The 26386-nt window shown below is 44.2% G+C and overlaps 2 protein-coding genes across 3 annotated transcripts; one reads left to right on the top strand and one right to left on the bottom strand.

Annotated features, from left to right (window-relative positions):
* Nucleotides 1–2254: 2254 nt before the first annotated feature.
* Nucleotides 2255–16384, bottom strand: LOC138772607 (G-protein coupled receptor 39-like). Of its 2 annotated transcripts, XR_011359784.1 has the most exons (3): nt 16290–16384; nt 15543–15627; nt 2687–2776 (listed from the first exon to the last, which is right to left on the bottom strand). XR_011359784.1 is itself a non-coding variant. In XM_069953125.1 (2 exons), the coding sequence occupies exons 1-2, from the start codon at nt 7246–7248 to the stop codon at nt 2445–2447; spliced, it is 1173 nt and encodes a 390-aa protein (XP_069809226.1). In that variant the 5' UTR covers nt 7249–7751; the 3' UTR covers nt 2255–2444. The 2 variants fall into 2 exon arrangements, 1 of the variants encoding a protein (XP_069809226.1); XM_069953125.1 differs by lacking the exons at nt 15543–15627; nt 16290–16384 and adding an exon at nt 6408–7751 and having other exon boundaries at nt 2255–2776.
* An 18-nt stretch (nt 16385–16402) lies between these two features.
* MRPL45 (mitochondrial ribosomal protein L45) lies at nt 16403–25688 on the top strand. Its single transcript, XM_069953127.1, has 8 exons — nt 16403–16505; nt 19483–19681; nt 21222–21339; nt 22080–22178; nt 23132–23180; nt 23327–23476; nt 25137–25307; nt 25397–25688. Exons 1-8 carry the CDS (start codon nt 16473–16475, stop codon nt 25493–25495), a joined length of 918 nt encoding a protein of 305 aa, XP_069809228.1. The 5' UTR covers nt 16403–16472; the 3' UTR covers nt 25496–25688.
* Nucleotides 25689–26386: the final 698 nt, after the last annotated feature.

The raw sequence follows: 26386 nt of genomic DNA on the forward strand, positions 1-26386 counted from the left end.
TGCTCGTGCCCCTGGCCCTCTGTACCGGAGAGAAACTGTGATAGGCAAAAGGAAACCAGGAGTTAGACAAAGAAAATTTGTGAGAGGCCATCAGATGAGTTTCTTGTATAAATGCGACTTGCAACCCCTGTTTTTTAAACAAGTTCAGCATGATGGAACGTTTGCCGCAGTCATGGAGCCCTTTTACATTGAGTGATCCGACCTGAAGGGACGTCTGCTGGCGTGTGGCCATAGCTGCGGGAGAATGAAGAAGAGGGTGGGGGGGGGGGAAGGGGGGGAAAGAGAGGAAGGGAGAGGGTGTGGGACCGGGGGGGGGGGGGGGGAGGGGAGGGAAGAGATGAAAAAAGGTAAGGGGGGAAGACGGGAGGAAGAGGGACGAGGGTGAAAGGAGAGGAGGGTAGTAGAGCGCACCAGAGAAGGCGCACAAAGAAAGGAAGAAGCACACAGATGCTAAATGGAGATGATCACTCCAAAGGGGTGGAGAGGACAGAAAGGAAGAGGAGGAATGGGGACGTAGAAAACCAGGGGTGGGGGGCCCCGGGCCGGCGGCACACCAAACATAAAACACTGAGAGACCCGCCCGCCCGCCCGAAAATGAGGACGAGACGAGCAGGGCTCCCAGGGCAACAACTTTAAACATTCTGTTCCAACAATTAAAACATATGGGAAGTAAAGAAGCAATCCCCAACTAGGAGTTCCCCGAGGGTTAACTACTGGACACCATAATTGGAAGGGGCATCAGACAGGGTAGGGTATGTCCGCACAGGACAGAGTCAAAGGCTTCGAAACCATGTGACAGCCTGTGAGGCCTGTTAAGGCGGACAGCGATTCATCGGTGATCGCCCTCCCCCTCCGAGGGAACCATGGCTGAAGTCGTGAGAGTCATCAACCGTGGGGCCATGAAATCAGGGGCCAGCGGCAGGCAGCCTCCATCAGGCCTCCGTGGGAAGACTCAGTGACATGTCTCTCCCTGGAAATGGCGGGGGGGAATGTGCACTAATGGGCTCTGGGGACCGGGGGGTCCGTTGCCTCCGTCGACATGATGCCGCAATCGGGTCCGGCAAGTCCACTGCTAGCCAGTCAGGGACCTCAACGGGGGGTGCTTCCAAGAATTCGAACAGCTGCGGTAGGTCATCTGGGCGTCGTAGGGTGAAGGTATCCGTTCCGCGCCGGACAATCACTTGCAGTGGGTGTCCCCAACGGTAGGTGGCCCCCGCATCCTTGATTGCGGACAGGGCTGGTTGCAATAAACGCCTCATGTACAGTGTGCGCGCTGATATGTCTGGGAAAAGGCGGATCGTGGACCCACCATATTGCACCGAGCCTGAATTTCTCACAGCTGCCATGATGGTTTCCTTGTCAGAGAAGTTGTGAAGTCGGCATAAAACATCCCTGGGGGCCGAGGTGTCACGTTGTTGGAAGCGAGCCACCCGGTGTATCCTGTCCACCTTATAAGTAGATTCCAGTGGTCGGCCTGTAGCCAAATTAAAAATCTCAGTCACCCTGTGTGACAAGTCATCATGGGGTCGGAGCTCAGGGAGACCCTTTATACGGACGTTGTTTCTCCGCCCGCGGTTCTCCTGGTCGTCCAGGAGGAGTGTGAGCCGTTGAGTATGGGCTCTGGCCTGCGACATCTGTATCTCGAGAGTGTCCAGCCTTGTGGCCAAGATGGCGGCCGTCTCCTCAGTGGCCGTTGTGCGGGCCGCTATTTCGCCCACGTCCGCCCTCACTGCTTCCAAAGCCTGTTGCTGGGTGGCTTCAATCCGGGCTACTACTGCATCCAAGTCCCGTTTAGTGGGGAGGGCCTGTATGAGCTCCCGCAGCAGCCGGAATTCAGAATGTGATGGCGTGCCTGATGTAGGTAAGTCAGTGAGGGGGTCTGTGGGGGGCCATTCAGGGAACTCCTCACCTGTTGCGCTGGAGTCCCCAGAGGAACCGGAGGCTACCGCCGCCATCATGCTGCCACGCGGCTCCCGTGCTGGACGCGGCTGTGTGTGGGCAGGCGCCATGTTGCCGTCTTCAGCGGCGTGTGGGTCTGGCCGCGTCGGCTGCAGGAAGCGGTCTATACGGGTCGTGCCGCACGCAGATCTCGTCACCGGTGGGTGCGGGGTGTCCGGACCTCGGTCTCTCTTGTGTGGCATGGGGGATACAGGTCGGGAACAGGGTAGGAAACAGCAGACTGTGCGCCGTGTGGCCCGGAGCTCCTTCAGAGTGCAACCTCACCGCTCCATGGCTAAGCCACGCCCCCATCTTATTCCCAATTCAGCTCTCTTCTATAAAGTAATTAATAGAAGAAAGTCCATATGGGTAAGGAGGCCCTGTATGTTCAGTAATGGAGATGGAGGCCCAATATACAACCACAATCTAAGAAGACAGTATAGATATCATTGTATGTCTCAGGCATTGCCATTGACAAAACAAGAATATCGTATAGAATCTATAACCTATAACATATCACTCGATTCCTGTCCTATTGAAGACAGCCTCATCCCTTGATCTCTTGCTTGTGTCTCCCAGGATCCAGACTCTGGAGGAGGCCCCTTTGTGCAGGGTGTGATGCTATGCAGAAAGGCTCTGCGGAAGTTACGGGATGTCAGGTTGTACAGCAGAGGGGTAAGACAAGCACTGAGATAGTAAAAACTATTAGTAATGGGCTGCAAGGTGATATAAGAGCGGTAATAAGTCTCTGTCCATTGGTCTTTACTCCGCAGTACGGTCATGAGCCTCCGTGATTGGAATGGTAGCCAGCACACAGCTAACACACCTACGATACAGCCTGAAATGAGAGAGGTTGTATTAAAACGCATGTATTAAAAATGCACACAAATGAAAATATATATACCAAATTATGACATCATGAGCTTGGGGTTGGCCACTTTATAATGAAATTGCTCAGTGTACAGTATTGGTAAGTGTACTCACAGCACTAAAAGCCCTATTACACGGAGCGATTATTGTTTAAAAATTCAATATAACAATCAATTATCTGTCCGTGTAATAACATCCGACGATCAAACGACGAATGAAAAATCCTTCATTTTTGTTTTGCAACATGTGAGCATTGCATTTTCAACACTGAGCTTGTATATGCCTATAGAGCAGTGCTTCTCAATTCCAGTCCTCAGGCCTCACCAACAGGTCATGTTTTGAGGATTTCCTTAGCATTTCACAGGTGATATAATTATACTCAGTGCATCAGGTATGATCACATGTGTTCTTTGTATTGGATATCCTCAAAACATGACCTGTTGGTGAGGCCTGAGCACTGCTATAGAGGACACTGGGGGCGGGGTATGGTCACATGCTCCTCCATGTCAGCCATCTTATGGACAGACTCACCACAAAGCAGGACAGCACAGCCTGGAGGAGAGGAGTCTGATTTTAGCTCTATGAGGTACACAGGGAGCAGCTGTCAGTAAGTGCAGTGAGTACACCTACTAATACTGTACACTGTACACTGAACTATTTTACTAGAAAGTGGCCAACTCCTTTAAGGGTATGTGCACACTATGGAAATGCACTCCCGCTTGACTCTCCGCCCGTTCCATATACTCCATTCTATGTTCGAGCAGATTCCGCAATCCCCCCAAAGAATTAGCATGTCAATTTTTGGGCGGACGACGAAATCTGCCCGAGCATAGAATGGAGCCTATGTGGGGGTCAAAGACGAGCAGCGGAATCCGTGGCAAGTTATCCGCGTGATTTACGTAGTATGCACATACCTACATACCTGGCAAAAAAAGCCATATTTGCAGTAAAGTATACTGTACTTTGGGCCTAACTCAGCAGAAATTGATGCTATAGTCTGGATATATTATAGTTCTGTGTAGTTTTTTGATGATAGAAAATACTTATGTCTATGGCTACATCCAAAGGCAAGTCATGTTGAAAACTACAGAGGCTTCCATGTTATTGCCATTTACGGCCACACCTCAGCCGCAATTTATACGGAACATGAGAGCCCAGAATGAAGACGATAACGCAGGAACAGATGAACTGAGTAAGTATTAAAAGGCGTCACACAAGGGGGAAATTCTCTGCCACCTAACATAAATTAGCCTTCTAAATTATGGATAAACTTTATAAATTATGTATAGGTCAAAGCGAAGACGGTATACTATAAAGGGTAAGGCTAAGAGAGGCTTAAATTAATCCATAACAAGCACGGAGAAATACACAGATGCTTCAGAGGAAACAATACACTGGGGTGGACTTTCTCGTGTGGGCGATAACATGATTTTTTTTTTTTTTTTTAATGTATATATATATATATATCCTTAGATAGAGCAAGTATACCAGCTCCCACTCTTCTGGGGAGATAGATGTTCTCCTTGATTTTGGAAGTGTCTGAGAAAATCTTATCACATACAACTGAGCTCTGTAGTCAGGTCAGACACAGATGTTGGACGCTTGGTCGCTTCTAATTTCCATTCTAGTTTATGCCAAAGGTGTTTCATGTTCTTTCACACCCAGCTCCCCAGTTATGCCTTTATGGGCCTTGTTTTGTTTACTGGGCCAGAGTCATGCTGGAACTAGAAGGGATGAACCCAAACTATCCCCAATAAAGCTGGAAGCCTAAGGTCAAATAAAAGTTGTATAATGGCTTTCCAATATTTTTAGTGGAACGGATCACGATTTACGGATCAGTAGAAAATACAGATGTGTAAAAGGGTCAATTGAAATCAATGCGTACTTTACTGTCCATAGTTGCAAACAGTATAATTCTGATGTGTGAAAGGGGCCTTATTGTCTACAATGTCTCCGTATTATGAATTATGGTTTCCCTTCATTGGAACTAAAGGGCCTAGGCCAGGAATAGGAAACCTTCGGCCCTCCATCTACTGCAAAACTACAACTCTGCTCTGGGAGTTGTAGTTTTGCAACAGCTAGAGGTCCAAAGGTTCCCTGGCCTAGGCCAATCCAGAAGGTCAACCCCATAGCATTATCCCTCCTTCATCACATTCTACAGCTGGGATTATATAAACTATTTATTTATTTATTTATTATTATTATTATTATTATTATATATTAATGTATTATTATATTATAATTATTATTTATTACTATTATATTATTTATTATTTACTATTTATTTATTTATTTATGATTCATTTATAGAGGGATGCTAAGATTTTTTTTCTAAAATAAAAAAATAAGAGGAAAAGGGTGTGGAGAAACTCAATACTGGTAGATACTATGTAGCATAAAATTATGTATAATTTAACATACAATATAAAGCAAAGTGATATGATAAATACATTTAGCGTTATATTTTATATTAAATGATACATTATTTTATGCTACATAGTATCTTCCAGCACTGCGTTTCTCCACACCCCTTTTTCCCTCTTTTTTTTTTTTTAAAGTGTTATTAGTGTGAATAGGTACACACAGTGGAGTCAGACTCTGTGAGTAGACAGTCCTAGCGGTGGGACGATCACTTTTTACCAAGATTTTTCTTCTATAGTAGTATTGCAATTTAAAAATATCTATATTATATATCTTATCATTTGTAGTGTGCAAATTTACAAATAATTGCAGCAGCACATTGTATCACATACCTATAAAAAGTGTTGAATGATACAAGGGCAGGGTTAAAAATACAGGTACATGCTACAAAAAACTTACAACTACTGGTCCCGGCCTGACCACAGGTCCAACCATTTAGACTGAAAGCATCAATAAGGCTGGGTTTAAACTACATTTTTGTAATTAATTTTTTTCATTCATTTTCGGAAAAAAACAAAAAAACAAAAACAATTGGAAAAACAGATGCATTTGTGTGCATCCATTTTGATCTATTTTTCCATTGACTTCCTTTATAAAGAAGAAAGGATCAAAACGCATCCTTTTTTTTAACATAAACATAAAGCATCAATAAGGCTGGGTTCACACTACATTTTTGTAATTAATTTTTTTCATTCATTTTCGAAAAAAAAAAAAAAAACAATTGGAAAAACAGATGCATTTGTGTGCATCCATTTTGATCTATTTTTCCATTGACTTCCTTTATAAAGAAGAAAGGATCAAAACGCATCCTTTTTTTTTTAAACATAAACGTACTTGACCTTATTTTTGTGTACGTTGAAAAAACTGATGCAATTTGATCCTTTTTTTTAAATAATGGAAGTAAATGGAAAATGGATCAAAACAGATAAAGACAAATGCATCTGTTTTTTTTTGCAAAAACGGATAAAAAAACTGATTGCAGAAACCTCCTAATCAGTTAGGGTATTCAGACCCCCAGTCCGGCTGGGACGTGTAGCCGTAAAACTAGAGAGTCAAAGCTTGGGGAACACTGAAACAGAAATATGTGAGATTTTTCCTACACATGCAAGACAAAAGTGGAGATGAATGCTCATAGTAACCAATAAGATCCCAGTTTATATTTCTAGCGTAGAACTTACCTAGTAGTCTGGCATTTTGCCTGCGCACCTTCACATGCCTACCACAGAACCTGCCCAATAGCTGTACAGATCCATTAGGTCCTGGGATTTCCAGACTGCCAGTCCTGTTCCCTCGCAGAGCTTTCCTGATGTTCCAGCAGGTTATGGCTACGGCTAACAACACACCCAAGTATGTAAGGAAGGATGCCCAGACGCTAGCCTTAAAGAGTCCTATCCATGGGCTTAGTGGTGTACACACCGACACTTGTTTGTCCTCAACTGCGTTAACACTGATGTTTTCCAAACCTATGGAAAAAAGCAAAGGCAGACCAGCAAGCAGGGACAGGACCCACAGCAAACAAATCCGTAGGCGCACCCCGGAGGACTGGCGGAGGTGAAGGCTCAAAGGTTGACAGGTTGCACGGTGTCTATCATAACTCAATGATAGTACATTAAAAATAGCAGCATAGCAAAGCACTTCCCATAGGTAATAGAAGCCACAGCATCCAGCAGCTCCCAACGGCCATGGAAAAGGACTCCAGATGCTACCGTATAACTCAACTGGTATGCCCAGTACCAACTGCAAAATGTCGCAGCATGCCAGGCTACAGATGTGGTGACTAAGTGAGGCGTGAACGCTTCGTCCATCACGGATTCTCCTAAGCACTCTTATGACCAAAGTATTCCCCAAAATTCCAGCCAACAGCAGAAGGATGTAGACCAATGATACTAAAGACTTGGCACAAACCCCAAGCTTCACCGGTGTCTCAGGGGTGGCAGTCACGGTGGGCATTGGTATATCAAGGTCAGGTCTGGCCGTACATACATTAAAAGCAAGCCCGGCTATAGAATGCGAATGCATAGAAGATCCCAACACTGGTATGTCCCTTAGATCTTGATTAGGATTGGTCTATATATATGTGCCGTTCAATGGTTAGTGGGTTGCAAAGAATCCTCACATAACTTTGCTTATCCTCATATTTTCTTCAATTTTTCCAACCGTTTCCATTCTTTTCAATGGAGTTTTGCATGATTCATCCTTACTGTGATTCATCCAGCTGCATCATCTATGTATAGATGAAGAAATGTATTGCGTTCCATCCACTTGCTGTCTTGTTAGTCGGGAAACTTATTACGAGGAGACAGAATGTGTCATCTAAGTCTATTGAGTTGCTAGCTCCCATAGTGTCCTCCCATCCGATTTGCTATGTTCCATGCTGCTTGACATCTCCTTGCTTTCAGTCACTGCTCCTCAGTCTCTCTCTGGTTTTGCTATTTTTTTCTGACCTGTCAAATATCGGTCTTCTTCCTTTCATGTGTTTTTTTTTTGTTTATTCTGGCACCCTGCATCTCTCCCATCTTCATAGTTCATAGAGGAAATGAGAGGATGTTAGTGTTAGGAGTGTCAGAATGTGAAGATGCTTGCTAGGTCACAGATTTGGGTCTATGGGTAGCTTGTGACCACTCTTGCCCCTAGCTGTAATAAAGTAGAGGTTAGGAGAGATTTTTTTTTTTTTTAGCTTGTCCTTTAAGGCCTTATTCACATGTCCCGTACAATTTAAGGCTATGTTCACACAACGTATGTTTTATATAAATCACGGCCGTTGTTGAAAATTATAAAACATACGTTGTATGTGAATGAATAGAATCCCGGACGAAGCGTATACGCATAGTATACGCTCCGGCCGGGATCTTTCCGGCTGCAAGAAAAACTGACATGTCAGTTTTCTGCGGCCGCAATTCACTGCGGGGGTCTCGATCGGTAAGTGAAACTCTTGCGGTGTTTAAGGGGTTAATGACACGCTGCAGCCCGCCATTAACGGTGAGGGCCGGGCTGCTGAATGCTCTGGAGCGTTTTATAGCACAGGATGTACTGATACATCCTATGTCGCCTAGGAGTTAAAGGAGAAGTACGGCGAAAATTTTTATTTAAAGTGTCACTGTCGTGAATTTTTTTTTTTGCAGAAATCAATAGTCCAGGCGATTTTAAGAAACTTTGTAATTGGGTTTATTATCCGAAAAATGCATTTTTATCATGAAAAAGCAGTTTGAAGCTCTCCCCCTGTCTTCATTGTTCTCCTATGGAGAGAGCTAAAGAAAAGACCAAAACAGGACAACAAAGAGTTAATCTACAAATCCCTCACGGGATATCTCCTGTGACAGTCACCAGTGACCTGTCTGAGCTCAGATTACAGCTGTCACCCAGCTCCGTGCCTGTAATCCTCTGTTATCTGCTTTCTGCTGCCGGCTAACTCCCTCCTTCCTCCTCCCCCCTCCCCTCTCCCTAGAGCAGACAGGGTACGTCTCCTGCAACAAGTCACAATTTTCAGATTTTTCAGAGTGGATGAAAAAGAGGAAGGAGGGGGGGACCTGGGAAAAGGCTTTTTACATGCAGATAATGGCAGATTTGGCTAATAAACCCAATTACAAAGTTTCTTAAAATCGCCTGGACTATTGATTTCTGCAAAAAAAAAAAAAAAAATACGACAGTGACTCTTTAAGTATCATATTGCCCCCCAAAAGTTATACAAATCCCCAATATACACTTATTACGGAAAATGCTTATAAAGTGCTTTTTCCCTGCACTTACTACTGCATCAAGGCTTCACTTCCTGGATAAAATGGTGATGTCACTTCCTGGATAAAATGGTGATGTCACTTCCTGGATAAAATGGTGATGTCACTTCCTGGATAACATGGTGATGTCACTTCCTGGATAAAATGGTGATGTCACGCCCCGACTCCCAGAGCTGTGCCGGCTGTGGCTGCTGGAGAGGATGATGGCAGAGGGACACTGAGGGACACAGGGCACTGGAGGGACACTGAGCAATCCCTCTGCCATCCTCTCCAGCAGCCACAGCCCGCACAGCTCTGGGAGTCAGGTCGTGACATCACCATTTTATCCAGGAAGTAAAGCCTTGATGCATAAGTATATATTGGTGATTTGTATAACCTTTAAGGGGCAATACAATACTTTAACAAAAATTTTCGCCGGACTTCTCTTTTAAAGCATTTTTTTTTTTTACTTAAAAAAAAACTTTTGACAAGTCTGCACATGTCTAAAGTTTTTTAAAGTGACAGTAACACTAAGCATATATCTGTGGAAAACGTCAATTAGTGATCATTAAGTGGTTAATTTATTAAATGTTTAAATATGGCTGCTTGATACATAGTTTATAGTTCACTGTAAGATATTTGACTCAGGGTGATTGCCCTTTGTGGCTGCTGCTGCTGGTCGGCTTAATAGATGGAGTAGCCTGTGTTACATCTAACTGTACGGCTTTCTCACAACATATGATGCCATATTAGAGGTATGTGGTGTCATGAACCTCTGTGTTCTTTGCTGTATGTACTTTGCTCATCCTCTCTATTTCACCCATTATCAATCTTTGTCCTTAAGTAAATATTGAGATAACAGTAAATTGGGATCCAAGAAATTGCACATATAAAGAAGAGCTAAAGCTAAAAGAACAATGATAACAAAAAGAAAAAGAAAGAAAAATAGAAAAAAAAAACTTTAAATGACTACTTCAGTATACAGAATGTCCATGTGCTACACGGCACTTTCCTGTGGCTTGGTTAAAATTATTCCTGTATTGCTATTACACGTGCCAATGGCAGCCCAATCAATATTATAATCTATCAGATCAGCGCCTGTTAACTTGGCCTATTACATGGCTGATAATCATTTTGCAAGGGCTGCATGTGCGGTACTCAACCGGTGACGTGCTAAGGTGTTACTGGTGACGCCACTTCGGTGGTGGTTGGTCGGTTCTGTTCTACAGCTCAGCCAAAGATATAAGTGTCGTGATGCCAGTGCTTGTCCAGCACACAGGTGTGATGTTAGTACCTGCTTTGTGTTGGGGCTGGCTGTACTCCCCCAAATGGTCGGTGACCTCCGGGCTGTGATGGTCCCTTGGGCTCTGGTCACGGTAGTCCTGAGTGGCAATTGACCCACCCGGACTATCGGTACCGCCACCGACAGAAAGGGGAAAATTAGCCCAAGGTGTAAGGTTAGCGTGTATAGGTGCTGGTGCAGAGGACAGGATGACTGAGTCCCGGTGATGAAAAAATAGAACAGTTTTACTGTACAGTCTCTTAATGATACAAACCCCTTTTTCAGAAATAGATAAGTCTTCGTACAGACTTTTGTGCTTAAACTCAGTTGTGCTAAAGAGATGCCTGAAAACGTAGAGTGTAGTAGAGGTAGTTGCAGCAGTGCTTGAAAGTTTAGAGTAGACTAGCGTAGAGGAGTTTGTCAAGGGAGTCCTAACCCAATGTAGTACTGTGCTCTGCTGGAACTTTAGAAGAATACTTGAAAGTGAGAAGTTTACTTGTACTCGTGTTTAGACTTTGGTCTGACCACCTTCTGCCCTACAGTGTCAAGGCACTTATGTTAGGGTGATACAAGCCCCAGCCTTGGTTACCTGGGTAAAGCTAAGTGTCCGAGGTTTTCCAATTTACTTGCACTGCGAGATACGTAGACCTTCTGGTAGCTTTGTTCTATCCAGGCTAGTTTCTTTTGTGTAGTAGGATACTCCTCTGCATCTTTTAGAGTGGTTCCCGGCGTGGGCTAGATTGATCCCTGACTTTTTTCCTCTCTTGTAGCGTCTAGCACTGCATAGTAGATAGACTGGAGGAACTGAGTGTCTGGTTGCTTCTGCATACACGTGTCTTAACCAACTCACTAACTAGACCACACTGTCTAGACTAAACTACACTGACTTCCTCCCACACTGAGCTAACTAGCTATTTCCCCAGGGGCTGTGTGTGTGTGTGTGTGTGTGGAGAGCAGTGGTAGAAGAAGAAAAAGCATCTCCTATAGCTCAGCACCAAACAATATCAGTAACCCTCGCTAACTTCAGCTGTGCATGAAATAACAAGGTTTAGAAATAACACTGACACCTAGTGGTGAAACTAAAGAATACTACCTTCACCACCTCTGAACTTGAAGAGAGAATTGTACGACAGGTGCCAAGGGCACTTAACAGTGGGACACCACACATAGACTTCGTTAGCGATGTCCATGCAGCCTTTGCCTAAACAGTTTTTACATTACCTATCCACTTTCCCGGTCTCCTCCTGCGCTCAACCTGTTTCCTCCCCAGCACCGCACGCTTCATCATAGCTGACAAGCTGCTCAGCCAATCACTGGCTGGGACCACCGCGACCACAAATTGGCTAAGTGGCCTGTCAGCTGAGATAGGCTGCTCTAAAACTGCAGCGTGCGGGACCAGAAAGGAAGCATCCAGAGCGCAGGAGGTGACTGGGAACATGGATAGGTAATGTAAACTGTTTGTTGAATCGACAGCTGCCGGTAGCGATGCCTGGTCAGCGGCCGATGATTTTAGGTCTGGGCCTAAAGAAACGATCAGCCGATCAGCTGATCGTTGTCTCTATTACACAGAAAGATAATTGGCCGAACTGGGCGGATTAGGCAGATTATCACCTTTGTGTAACAGGGACCTTAGAGTATTTCCATTTCTCCTATAATCAAGAAGAAACCATACGTTGTTTGTCTTCCAGAACTAAAGGTACTCATAGACGTTATTCAGCAGCATGGCCAACTCTATGATGGCCTGTCAACTCTCCACCAACATATGATTTTGTAGAGAGGTGGGTTTTGAAGATGGATTTTCAATGCACAACTCCCTCCTCCATACGAAATGCTTTTTTATACACATTTACTTGTCAGAACATTAAAGAGGTACTCCCGCTAAAATGTTTTTCTTTCAAATCAACAGGTGTCAGAAGGTTATACAGATTTGTAAATTTCTTCTACTTAAAAATCTCTTCCAGTACTTATCAGCTGCTGTATGTCCTGCAGGAAGTGGTGTATTCTTTCCATTCTGACACAGTGCTCTCTGCTGCCACCTCTGTCCATGTCAGGAACTGTCCAGAGCAGCAGCAAATCCCCGTAGAAAACCTCTCCTGCTCTGGACAGTTCCTGGCATGGACAGAGGTGGCAGCAGGGAGCACTTTGTCAGACTGGAAAGAATACACCACTTCCTGCAAGACGTACAGCAGCTGATAAGTACTGGAAGACTGGAGATTTTTAAATAGAAGTAAATTACAAATCTGTATAACTTTCTGAAACTAGTTGATGTGAAAGAAAAAGATTTTCGCCCAAGTACCCCTTTAAGTGGTCATCCGGGTTGCTTTGCATGGCAAAGCCTATATCATCACATGCTGGCGAAACTATGCTAGCACGTGATGTCCAATAGCTGCAGTCTCCGATACTGTTTGTAGCCCGCACACAACAATCGCAGCTTAGCCCCGCCTCCCCCACATCACGCTTTTGCTCCCCAGACAACTCCTTTAAGGTAAATTCCACATCAAATTTACTTGTGGTGATGACATCACTTACTAGGAATGGGTCAGAAACAGCCTCCCCCCCCCATGTTGTAAATATCTAAAAACACACAAAATATATAAAAATATATTATTTTTATTGAATCTGCTCTCAACAACCCCTTTAAAACATTGTGAGTAGGTTGGGAGATGGAGGTCAAATATGTTAATTCTTGCAATACATAACAACAATAAAAAGAAAACAAGTGACAATACTGCACACGGATATTGCTGTATAATAGTGTGGAGAATGGGCATATACACACAATACCAACCACAAAATCCTGTGACAGGTTAAGTTTCACTTCCCGTTTCAAGCCTTGAAAAAGGTTCGAATGAGGAACTGAGAAGTAGCCTGTCATGGTTGGTGTTTCACTATTGATAATCTATAGTGCTGTTTGTTCTGGGGCCCCAGTGCTCTAATGTTCAGCCTGCTCACTCTAGTACAGGGTGAGTGCTGAACATCAGAGGACACAGGAGACGGAGCAGGACCTGCACAGAGAGAGAGAAAAGGGTATAGGACCTGATCACATGACCAACAGGTCCTTAACCTTACAGTGTGGAGAACAGACCAACAGAGAGGAAGAGGGAGAAGACTGAGCTTTACGTGCTGTGTGTCAATGTCATTCAGACAGGGGGAGATTTATCAAACATGGTGTAAAGTGAAACTGGCTCAGTTGCCCCTAGCAACCAATCAGATTCCACCTTTCATTTCCAAAGAGTCTGTGAGGAATGAAAGGTGGAATCTGATTGGTTGCTAGGGGCAACTGAGCCCGTTTCACTTTACACCATGTTTGATAAATCTCCCCCACAATAATGTGTGTTTGTGTATGTTAGTGGTGTCTCAAGTGATTGTGCATAGTGGATGGATGAGGGACCCGCTAAGGCTCTATCGCCTAAGGACCTGCAAAAACCTGGAGCCGGCCCTGCCTGAGTATCACTTTAACCCCTTTCTACCCTGATCCTGTCCCCGTTGTCACCTCTTTTACTGCACATGAAATGTGATAAATTTCCAAGCCCTTTAACATCCTAAACATAAGCGGACCGTTATCAGATTATGCCCATGTTACGCTCACTTTTTGTTTCAAAATGTTTTTTTTTACCTTCCTCTCAAACCTTGGTGTGGGTAATCAAGCTAAAATTATGGTATATACTATCTAGATTATATCACAGCTAGTAGTGTGTGCATAAAAGAAAAACTCTACTCTGAATCTTTTATTATTTTAGATCTATAGGATCAGATATTTTCCACTGGACTCTGATAAATCCAAATGGAAAACAGCATTTAGTTCAAAAATTCTAATATCCTGATGGCTCCTCATAGCATCCGGGGCGCTTAGGATGAAGGTATGTGTCTCTCCTTCCTCCTCAGTGCCGATCACGGGGAAAACTCCGCTCCGGAGCACTGCCGCATCATCCACCCCGCCTCTTCTAATGATAATCAATGGAAGGGATGGGCTGGATGATGAGGCAGTGCTCCTAAGGGTGCTGCGGAGCAGTATTTACCCTAACAGCGCAGGATCTGCACTGAGGAGGAAGGTAAGACATATACCTTCCTCCTCAGCATCCTGGGTGCTATAGGGGGCTATCAGCAGGGCAGATTCATCTAACCTGTTGATAGTTTCCCTTTAAAGGGGTTATTCAGTGCTACAAAAACATGGCCACTTTCTTTCAGAGACAACACGACTCTTGTCTCCAGTTCAGCTGCAGTTTGCAATTAAGCTCCATTCACTTCAATGAAACTGAGCAGCAAAACCTCACCCAAACTGGAGACAAGAGTGAGACTGTCTCTGGAAGAAAGTGGCCATGTTTTTGTAGCGCTGGATAACCCCTTTAAGGCCATAATTTTGGCATGTATTTTAGGCTGTACTGAGCTCAAAATGCATCCAATTTGCAATTTAGGACTATAGATTTTGCTATAGCTGAAATACAAAGCACAAGACTGGTGTGAACACGGCCATACATTTTCAATAATTGTCAGCCAAATGTTTTTTGTCCAACAATAATCTCTCCTGCACCGATAAGTGATTATACCAGTGATGGGATGTAAGCGGCTCTATTCACGATCACTGGGAAGGACTTTTTTGCCCCCTAGTGGTCGGGTTGAGAATACATAAAGTCTTTAGTAAGTTCACAATGAAATGTCGATTTCCTATATCCCATCACCATCTTTTCCCTGTGTTATATACAGAGAAGATCCAACACTGCTGGGCACTTCCATGCTGACGCTGCCCCCTCCCCCCCTGTTATTTATATTACTACCCCTATATCCTGATTCCACAGGACGTTAAAAAATTTTAAAAAATGATATACTTTTTTTGCTATATAATTTGATTTCTGAGTTTGTATCACGTAGAAATTTTGAGAACGTTTACTGATTATTACCAGGTGACAGTAGATGCCATCCTTAAAGGGGTACTCCGACAAAAATATAGATTTATAGTTATATAGATTTGTAGTTTAGTTCTATTAAAACATTTTCAATCTTCCAGTACTTATTAGCTGCTGTATGTCCTGCAGAAAGTGGTGTGTTCTGTCCAGTCTGCCACCTCTGTCCATGTCAGGAACTGTCCAAAGCAATAGTAAATCCTGGTAGAAACCCTCTCCTGCTCTGGACAGTTCCTGACATGGACAGAGGTGGCAGCAGAGAGCGCTGTGTCAGATTAGAGAGAATACACCACTTCCTGCAGGACATACAGCTGCTGATAAGTACTGAAAGACTTGAGCGTTTCAAATAGAGGTAATTTTCAAATTTATATAACTTTCTGACACCAGTTCATTTGAAAGAAGAAAAAAAAAAATCACCGGATTACTGTGGTCAGCTTAGATATCCATCCCGGGGAGAAGAGACCAATAAAGAGGTATCACCAATAGCAGGATACAGGAGAGGCTGCAGGGTAGAAAGAACACAGCATTATCATATAGACCTATGCAGAAGAACATCACCCCCCTTATCCTCCGCTAACATGCAGTCCCATACAAATAACATCACTCCCCTCAGTCGCCTTCAACGTGCAGTCCCATGTAAATACCCTTCAACATGCAGTGCCATGTAAATACCCTTCAACGACATCATCCCCCTCATCCTCCTCTAACATGCAGTCCCATAAAAATAACATAACCCCCCCTCTAAACATGCAGTCCCATGTAAAAACCCTTCAACATGCAGTTCCATGTAAACAACATCACCTCCTCATCCTCCTCTAACATGCAGTCCCATGTAAATTACACGACTCCTCCCAGCCCCCTTAAACATGCAGTCCCATGTAAATTACACGACTCCTCCCAGCCCCCTTAAACATGCAGTCCCATGTAAATTACACGACTCCTCCCAGCCCCCTTAAACATGCAGTCCCATGTAAATTACACGACTCCTCCCAGCCCCCTTAAACATGCAGTCCCATGTAAAAACCCTTCAACATGCAGTTCCATGTAAACAACATCACCTCCTCATCCTCCTCTAACATGCAGTCCCATGTAAATTACACGACTCCTCCCAGCCCCCTTAAACATGCAGTCCCATGTAAACAACACCCTCCCCCCACCAGACACCTTGGAATTAGAAACCCTCCCGGTAAACTCTTCTCTGCCGCTGCTCAAAACATATCCCGTCCCGCCCACATTGAAGTCCGATCACGTGGGCACGACGTCACCAATAGCGGCTACCCTTCGGTGACAGCTCTGGTCACGTGACCACGAGCCTCTCTCTGCCCCAGCGTTCTGTGCGAACTCATCATGGCGGCCTCCATGAGGCTTGTGAGGGCGCCTGTAAGTATGAGAATAATGTGAGTGGGATCCATGATGGAGCAGGGGGGCAGCGGCCTGACTATGGGGGCACAGCCAGACGTACTAAGCTAGCGGTGCTGGGGTTAGGAGGTGACTGTGTAATGATGTCCAATGGCAGAGGTCACTATATTGTATATATTAGACCCTGCCACCATTACCATACAGGAGAGTGTCCCCAACCCATGGCTTTTCAGCTGGAGCAAAACTACAACTCCCATCATGCACTGAAAGCCTCTGGCTGTCAGTGCATGATGGGAGTTGTAGTTTTGCAACAGCTGGAGCGCCTCAGGTGGATGAGAATGGAGACTGTATTGTCCCTGGACTGATCACAGCAAGGAACACGTCTGCTCAGCACTCCATTCATTCTCTGTGGAAGTTCAAACATTGCTGTTCTTAAAGGGGTACTCCAGCAAAAATCTTCTTTTTCCCCAATCAACTGGTTTCAGAAAGTTATATAGATTTGCACTTTACTCCTATTTAAAAATCTCCACTCTCCCATACTTATCAGCTGCTGTATGTCCTGCAGGAAGTGGCGTATTCTTTCCAGTCTGACACAGTGCTCTCTGCTGCCACCTCTGTTCAAGGTTTTCTATGGGGATTTGCGCCTGACACGGACAGAGGTGGCAGCAGAGAGCACTGTGTCAGACTGGAAAGAATACAGCACTTCCTGCAGGACATACAGCAGCTGATAAGTATGGGAAGAGTGGAGATTTTTAAATAGAAATAAATGACAAATTTTATAGCTTTCTGAAACCAGTTCAACTGGCGTTGAGAAATATGTGTATGGGAAGCAACTAATACATTTTTGGATGAGTACTTCTGATTTTGCTCCCTCAGGTTCCCGCACATGAGCTACACCGTTTATATTATCGGACGAAAGGTTTGTTTGTTTAATTGGTAGGCGGGTACCAAAGCTGATTGGGCGATGCAGATATTTTTTTCTACTTCGGATGTAGTTCTGGTGTAACCCACATTGCATGTTATATCAATATTGTTTTGATACACTGAATCAGGTGGAAGGTTGGGGGCAGCGGGGGATAGGGAAGAGAGGGTATGCAGGGCCGTATTTACCACTAGGCACCTGTGGTCCGGTGCCTAGGGCAGCACCTTGCAGGGGGGCAGTACCAGGGAGCAGGGGGACAGAAAAAACAATTGTTTTGTTTTTTATTTTTTTAGTTTCCCTCCTCCCGTTCAGACTTGCCAGTAAATCTGGTGTCTTTTCCAGGGGGGGTGGGGGGGGGTATGGTGGTATTGGTCAGGTCTGGTATCGCCAATAGCTGCGTGAAGATGGGGGCGTCTTCAGGTTTAGTGCCTAGGGCAGCAGCAACTGTTAATACAGCCCTGAGGGTATGCCCTCTTGGGGTTTTGTTTGAATTGTTTAAAAGAAAAATTTTAAACTTTTCAATAAAAAAAGTTGAAAAAAAAACAAAACTTTCTGAAACCAGTTAATTTGAAAGAAAAAGATTTTTGCTGGACAACCCCTTTAACCTATGAAATCAGTTGGGACCCAGCGGTCGGAACCCCCGACCCCCTTGTTTTTCCTTATTGTGCAGATAACTTCTTCAGATAGTAAACCCCTTTATATGCTGCATGCTGAGTGTAGTGAATAAGCAGGGGGTGCATGCAGTATTGCTGTTTACCTGTAGGACACCTCTGGTCAACAGGAGCCCCTGCTCCAGTAACTAAGCAAATTCCCTTGACACAAATCCCTCCAAAAATTGATTTTGGTGTGAAAAAAAAAATAAGTAAATGAAACATATATAATTCCCCCCCCCCCCCAAATATTATTAGTTTAGAGTGACATTGTTAATCTCTGCTTACAGGTATATGGGGGGGTTATCAAACATGGGGTAAAGTGAAACTGGCTCAGTTGCCCCTAGAAACCAATCAGATTCCACCTTTCATTCCTCACAGACTCTTTGGAAAATGAAAGGTGGAATCTGATTGGTTGCTAGGGGCAACTGAGCCAGTTTCACTTTACACCATGTTTGTTAAATCTCCCCCATGTTTGTATCTTAATCTGGATAGTCTGGAGGAAAGGAGGGACATGATTGAAACCTTTAAATATGAATATGTTAAAGGAGAAGTCTCACTAAAGGGAGGAAGGTAGGCAGGGGGTACAGGAAAATAATAAACAACCTCAACTCACTTATCCCCGTACCTCCGTTGCTGCGCTCCCCGGTCCCGCTGGCATCCATCGGAGTTAATTTCTCAACTAGAAACCGGGTACTTCACGTACCCAACTCTTCCAGCTGCAACGTCCTGCCCCAGACACTGATTGGCTGAGCGGGCAGTCACTCAGCTTTCCCAGGACATTGCAGCTGAAGTAGCGGCAGGTCATAGACAGCTGTCAGCTGGACCCAGGAATGGCACTGCGGAGCATGAGGATAGGTAAGTACTTTGTTTTCCCACACCTTCCTGACTTCTGTTTTTTTTATTTGGTGGGACTTCTCCTATAAAGGATTACATAAGGTTCAAGAGGAAAGAAGCTGATCATAAGAACAAGGGGGCCACAATCTGAGGTTAACAGGAACAGCATGAGAAAAAAATTACTTTATTGAAAGAGTAGTAGATACTTGGAACAAACTTCCAGCAGATGGGGTTGGTAAATCTACAGTAACAGAATGTAAACCTGCCTGGGATAAACATATATCTATCCTAATATAAGAAGAAGGGAAATACTAACCAGGTCGACTAGATGGAGCAGGTTTTTTTTTTTCCTTCTGACAATCTCCTATGTTTCTATGTCTACACCGCAGCCACAGCGCAGTATTTGTTTGGCTCTAATTCTTATGGAATTCTGACATATTTACATCTGCATTTGCCCCACAGTGTATGATCAGTCGGAGCTTATCACTGGGGTTTCTATAAGAAGAGGTTGTCAGGATGAAGTTTATAGAAAATAGAAAAGTCTGCCGGTATAACTACGCTGTCCTCTTTTCTTTTTTTAATCTTTTAGGGACTTGCTGCCATTCTCAGTCCGACTCGGTTGCTTTTACCTATCACAGTTATACCTGTAAGGACCAAGAAGAGGTTATATAAGCCACCATATTTATTACAGAAGCTTACTGTGGAACAGATGGCGAAGAAAGCGAAGGCCGCTGGAGTTGTGGTGCCAGACGAACCCCTGGAACGTCCCATTAACGTGTCCTGCACGGGTGAGGGCGCTCAGTGCACCAGACACAACCTGTCACACAGGGAAACTGATTTTGCAGGATGACCCCACAGCTTTCTTCCTGTGGCCTTGGGCACATGTTACATGGCAATAATTCAGATTGATGGCTGTCTTTGTAATACATAAATGGCTTGAGCTAGGTACTCCTGTATCCATCTTCTGGCTGATAGGCGGTCCCTGGGGGGTTCCTACAGTCAAATGACACCTTGCCCTACTATAGATTTAAATGGAGTATCAATATGTGTGTGTGTGTGTGTGTGTGTGTGTGTGTGTGTGTATATATATATATATATATATATATATATATATATATATATATATATATATATATAATTTTTTATATATATATATATATATATATATATATATATATATATATATATATAAATAAAACACCGTATATAATTTTTTAAAAATTATCAATCCTGTTTTGTCTTTTTGTTTTTTCAGTTTTTCACTTTCGCTTTTCACTATGTGGGAACTATATTTTTATAGTTTTTTCAAAGATGTTTCATTAGTGGCATTTTTAAAGTAGTGATATTCATCAATAGAAAGATGACAAAAAAAGGTGCGCGCAGGCGACAAAAGCTGTATGTTTGCATTTCATTACAATAATAGGAGCCATTTAACAATATGTAAAGTTATATAATTACATAGAATACAATAAAGAATCATTAGAAAACTTTAGTAAAACTGTTCTAACAAACATTATCACCTTAAACATAGTCTATGTGGCAGATATATACTAATACTATCAATAAAGCATAACAACGTATCTTGTAATAGAAGAAAAAGAAAGATTAAAGGGAATCTGTCAGCACCTGTTCTGGTTCTGAGGTGCTGACAGTGTGATGAAGGTCTGTGTCTCCTAGTGCGGTGTGTTACCTTTCTTTTTCAGATCGGTCCTGTACTTTGTCCCCATCTGTGCTGTAACTGTCTTCACAACTGTCAAAGAGGGGGAGTGGTGATGCGTTTGTGCCGCACTTCGGCCCGCCTCACTACTACCTCCTCCCAGCTGGTCTTGAATATTCATGACGCCCGTCCCCCGGCCTCCTGGTGATGTCATCTTTAGCTTCCTGGTTCTGTGTACTGCGCGCACTCCCGCGGCCTGATTCGCGCATGCGCCGTAGTGTGTCGGAGCGACACAGGCGCACTGAGGGCCAAAGCCTATGCCCTCAATGGGTTCGCTCAGTGTCGCTCGACGCACTATGGCGCATGTGCCAATCAGGCCGCGGGAGTGCGCGCAGTACACAGAACCAGGAAGCTAAAGATGACATCGCCAGGAGGCCGGGGGATGGGCGTCATGAATATTCAAGACCAGCTGAGAGGAGGTAGTAGTGAGGCGGGCCGAAGTGCGTGTACGTATATGTGTATAGCAGGATGGCTGACATGACAGGGTTATTGTTTCAGTCTCCTGGTGGCCACAGCATTACAAAACCTCCAACAATAGCCTGATATTCCTCTGTTATATTAAACAATATGTTTCACATATTAACATTATTTCCCTCATTCTTTGTTCCCAGCTGGGATACTTGATGCCTATGTGCCCCCAGAAGGTGACGCCCGTCTGTCCACTCTTTCCAAAGATGGTTTGAAGCAGAGAACAGAGCAACTGAAGCAAACAGCAGCTTCTCAGTTGGCGTACGTCCTGACGATATAACCATGACGTGGTTTTTCTTTACAAGCATCATGTCACCCCTGCCATTCTTGTTATATTCTTTCCCATGGAATCCAGTGCATATAAGAACAAGTCGTATATAGGGTGTAGGCTCACTGGCATACATATTGTAGTAAAAGATTTAGATTTTATCAAACATGTGGCTGTTCCTTAGGCTAGGTCCACACTGTGTTTTTGCCGTTCATTCAACATATACGTTTTATAAGGGTGGGGGGGGGGGGGGGAGGGATGCCATTGTGTGCAATCCATTTGGATCCATTTTTCCATTGACTTTCCTTATAAAAAGACGTACACAAGTAACCATATAAAAGCGGATTTGTTAAACGGACTGCAAAATCGTAGTGTGAACTTAGCCCTAAGGCCCTATTACACGGAGCTGACCTGTCAGATCATCGCTCGCTGCCAGCACTTTTTCATGTGCCGAGAGCGAGCGGGGACATCGGCTGGGGAGCCCATAGGAGATAGTCTACTGCCGCCACTTTTTATTACATGGAGCAACTGGCAGCAGACCTTTGCTATCGTTCTATTTTTTTTTTTAACATGTTGAAAGACAAGGATCAGCAGACATGTAGGAGCCTTTACTGTCCTTCTCATCCTCACCATGGTTGGTTCACTTATGGTATATTGCATACCCAGCTTTCCAGCATATAAGTGACTGAATTATTAACTTCTTTTTTTTTTTTTTTAATTATTATTATTCCAGGATTCGAAAAGTTAAAAATTATGATGAGGATTTTAGCACAAAGACATTTGCAGAGAAGGCTCAAGAAATCTTCATTGAAGCGCACAATTGTCTGACGCAGTAAGTAGTTGTGCACTTGTTTATGCCCGAAAATTTATGTTGACATGCGAGGTGCCAGGGTTTCCAAGGAAGTTGCAACCAAATGTGAAATGGCTTGAGAGAAAATCCTCTTTAGGGTCAGTTCACACGTACAGACTCGCAGCATAAATCTCGCTGCGAGTCTGTCAGGTCTTGGCAGTTCACTGTCACTACATACTCGCAGCTGTCTGAAAGACCGCTGCGTGTATGTAATTCTGCCAGCCCCTTATACCCTTCTGCTGCCGCCCGGCCTCCGCTCTGTATACATTACCTCTCCTCGCTGCACAGGGTCCCGGCGTACTACTTTCCCGCCCAGCCAATCAGTGGCTGTGGCTGGGCAACACACTGATTGGCCGGGCGGGAGAGCAGTACGCCGGGACCCTGTGCAGCGAGGAGAGGTAATGTATACAGAGCGGGATCCAGGCGGCAGCAGAAGGGGTTAATGGGCTGGCAGAATTACATACACACATCGGTCGTTCACACCGCTGCAAGTATGTAGTGACAGGGAACTGCCAGGGCCTGACAGACTCGCAGCAAGATTTATGCTACGAGTCTGTACGTGTGAACTGACCCTTAAGCTCATTCTAGAGATGAGCGAAACTACAGACGGAAAGAAGCGGATCGCTTTGTTCATATCTGCATTCTGCTCATTAGGATGTGGGGCTTTGAAGTCTACTCTGCTCCCTTCCGCTTCTCCCCGGGTGCTGGGAAAAGATGGATCAAGTCCTGGGGAACTTCACCAAGTTTCCCAGGACTGTATCCATCTTTTCCCAGCACCTGGGGAGGAGCGGCATGGAGCAGACTTCAAAGCTTGCAGACTGATGAGCACAATACAGATAGAAATAAAGTAATTTGTTTCATTCCTACTGTAGACTCGCTCATCTCTACTCATTTTAGCTGACCTGATGTCATAGTGATATTCTTTTCTTTTCAAGGTTTGATCGTCATAAGTTACACTTACTGGTGACAGAGCGCTGCTATCCTGTAAGTAACCAGTTTTTCTTTATGTGTATTATGATTAGTGTTGAACGGACTTGCCATAGGCTGTATCCACCCTTGACTGTATATACCTTTGATATATATGGTTCTTATCTGGAGTTGTCTTCTTATTTTTTCTTCTTTCTTTCTAGGAGATGGTGCGGGGTAACCGATATCGTACAATACGCTGGTCATTTGTGGAGTCCTTAGAACCACCCAGAATTGTGCAAGTCCGGTGTCCAGAAATGGTTACAAAAGGGAACCTGTATGGGCAAGTAACTGTCCGTATGCACAGCAAACAGGTGAGGGACAGAAAAAGAGCTGCTGTTACCCAAATCTCTCTATGATTATTGCCGTAAATTTGACTTTAGACCACAGCTGTCATTCACATACGTAGAGTTATGAGATGTTCCCTATTATATGTCACCAGTAGGGGGTGGCTTGATCTGTTACAGATTTAAGGGGGAACCGCATGCTTTGTATAATTAATATAATTATTTTAATGCCAGATTGCATTATATACACAGTAATACCTTGGTTCCCGAACACTTGAGTATTCAACCACAAATTTCCCCCTGAAGGGGGAGATAACTGTCAGCTGAACACCCGTTTAGAGTGGGGATTCCTCTCATTATGATTGGAATCCCTGCTCCAAACAGGTGTTCCCCGCAGAGAGGCAGGCAGGGTTGCCAGTTTGAACTTGCTGCGCCGACCTTTCTTCTCCCCGCTGCATAGAACAGCTCCTTCAGCCTGCCTCAGCTCCCTGGATCGGAGAAAGGTCCAGGGAGCTGGGGCAGACTAGAGGAGCTGTTTTGCACGGGAGGGAAAAAGGGCGGCGCAGCAATTTCAAATAGCCACTCGCTCCTGCGTCTCTCTCTGCCTCTGCTAATGGGAACACACTGTAAGGCCATGTTCACATGGCGTTAGAGACCGGCCATTCCGTGACCCGGACGGGTGACGGAGCGGCCGGTCTCTGAAAAGATCATCCCAGCCGGTACTGCAGTACCGGCCGGATGATCTTTCGGCCCGCAGAGTTCTAAAGCTTTCATGTGCCCCCGCATCAGAAGTCCCCACTGCACGCTATGAAGCCTTATAGTGTGCACTGACATGGTTTCCTACTGCCGCTATTCACTGAATAGCAGCCGCAGAAAACCGACATGTCAGTTGTTTGCAGCACCGCTAGGGGTCCCGGCCGGAGCGTATACTATGTGTATACACTCTGGCCGAGATCCCATAGACACCCAGCCAGCATATTTTCTTGTATTAACTACGGCTATTGTTGCAATCGGCAACAACGGCCGTAGAAATACAAAAAAATACGTTGTGTGAACATAGCCTAAAGGAGCGGGAATTCCCATTCCTTTACAGTTAGTATTGGCGCTAGATGCACCGCTACTTACTGATAGTCTTTACACTCTGTGGGCTGGGTACTCTGCACCTGACCCATAAAATGTAAAAACTTCCTGATCTCAGTGCCCGTTCGTGACCCGCCTCAACCAATGGAATTGATATGAAATTATTTAAGACAAGGCCAGGAATAGATTTGGGAAGAGAAATCTCAGTCTTTGAACACGTCCTTCTTATGTTTCTGATTGAATTTGGAAGAGTAAGTTACCTTTAGGTGTATAACTTACAGGGATTGTATAAGATTAAAAAATACAGCAGTTTACCATCAGGGAATTTCATACAACCCATTAAACAGCTTCCATCCATCTGAGATCCCACAATGCATTTCTTTTATAAGATAAGTAGAAGTTGTAATTTTTTGTCTGAATGTGCTAGAAGTTGGTATTCTCTACAATTATCCAGTAAATTGTTAAATAACTGATCTTACTTGTAAGTAATGTTACATGTCAGCGTTTCTGGACGTAACTGAGCTCTGTCGTATAGGTTGTGTCACCACTACTTTCTCAGGACATAGCATTTCATATCATTTGTCCTGTTCTTGTACATGTATAACAGATCTTGATCATCTATGACCGCTTTGGTCGGGTGGAATGTGGGAATGAAGAGCCGCGAGATGTTCTAGAGTACTTAGTATTTGAGCGTCACTTGGTAAATCCATATGGGTCATGGAGGTTACATGGCAAGATAGTGCCTTCCTGGGCGCCATCCAAAGAGCCCATTATAAAGGTCAGTAGAGCCTGAAATGTTTTAACCTCGTCTTGTTCCGGGGTCCATCTATTAATATATCAAATTTACTATTTTATCTATTCTTGTAGACTGTAGTGTTACCGGGTCCAGAATTGAAGCCATGCCAGGAGCTGGAAGATGTTGCTGTGGAGAAAGAGGAATTTACCCCAAGACAGTGGTATAAATGAGGCACAGGCAGCCTCCTGTCTCATGCATTGGAGCGGTCACAGTGAGAAATGGAATTTATCACGTTAGACCATGGACATTATTACAGCCCCCTTGGCTCAAGTACAGTATCCTGGTGTTAGTAACATCCACTCTCTGTACAACGTTATACACCCTGGAACTTTTGTAGTAAAATAAAGTTATGAGTTACTTTAAGATGTCAGAGTGCCTACATGTTCTATGGTTAATATGCACACCAACCTGAAAGTCACTGGGTTCTAATAAAAAGCCTATTGTGTACAGTTCCCTTTCATTTCTGTGGGAGCTGAGCTGTAGTGACCTATTATCGCCACTATACAGTGTATGGAGCTGTCTGCTTCTGAGTCTAATTATTATGTGTGGCAGATGGTGCAGCTCTGGCAAACAACTGATCTTTAGGGGGTGGTAGGTGTCGGCACCCCACTGATCAGATATTGAAGGCCTATCCTAAGGAGAAGCCATCAATAAAAAAAAAAGTCAGAGAAAATCGCTTTAAGGACTATGGTAATATATGGTATATATGGATAGGATAATACAGTACATTGAGGTGTAATAAAGACATCAGTGGTCCAACAACCCATTATATTTATATTATTTTTATAAGCCCCATATGCAGTAAAGGATTTCGCCATGTGTCTGTGAGAGTTTACCTCAGTGCTGTTAAATCTGCAGCCTTCCAGCTTTTGCAAAACTACAATTCCCATCATGCCTTGAGAGCCAAAACATGATGGGATTTTTTTTTTAGTTTTGTAACAGCTGCAGAGCCGCTGGTTTGACATCTGTGGTCTACCTATTGGCCCGAGCATAAAAAGTTGCAGCTAATAAATTGTTCAATGGAAAAACTTGCGTGCATCAATATTTAATGATTTTTTTAA

Source organism: Dendropsophus ebraccatus, chromosome 14 (genome assembly GCF_027789765.1).
Source record: "Dendropsophus ebraccatus isolate aDenEbr1 chromosome 14, aDenEbr1.pat, whole genome shotgun sequence".
NCBI lineage: Eukaryota > Metazoa > Chordata > Amphibia > Anura > Hylidae > Dendropsophus > Dendropsophus ebraccatus.

Bases quoted from the DNA above. Each gene is read 5' to 3' on its own strand.
- LOC138772607 (XM_069953125.1), bottom strand. From the start codon at position 7,248: ATGCATTCGCATTCTATAGCCGGGCTTGCTTTTAATGTATGTACGGCC. The intron at 2,777-6,407 runs GTAAGTTCTACG...CTCTCATTTCAG, and splicing joins GCAAAATGCCAGACTACTAG to GCTGTATCGTAGGTGTGTTA.
- MRPL45 (XM_069953127.1), top strand. From the start codon at position 16,473: ATGGCGGCCTCCATGAGGCTTGTGAGGGCGCCT. The intron at 16,506-19,482 runs GTAAGTATGAGA...TTAATCTTTTAG, and splicing joins TGAGGCTTGTGAGGGCGCCT to GGACTTGCTGCCATTCTCAG. The intron at 23,181-23,326 runs GTAAGTAACCAG...CTTTCTTTCTAG, and splicing joins TGACAGAGCGCTGCTATCCT to GAGATGGTGCGGGGTAACCG.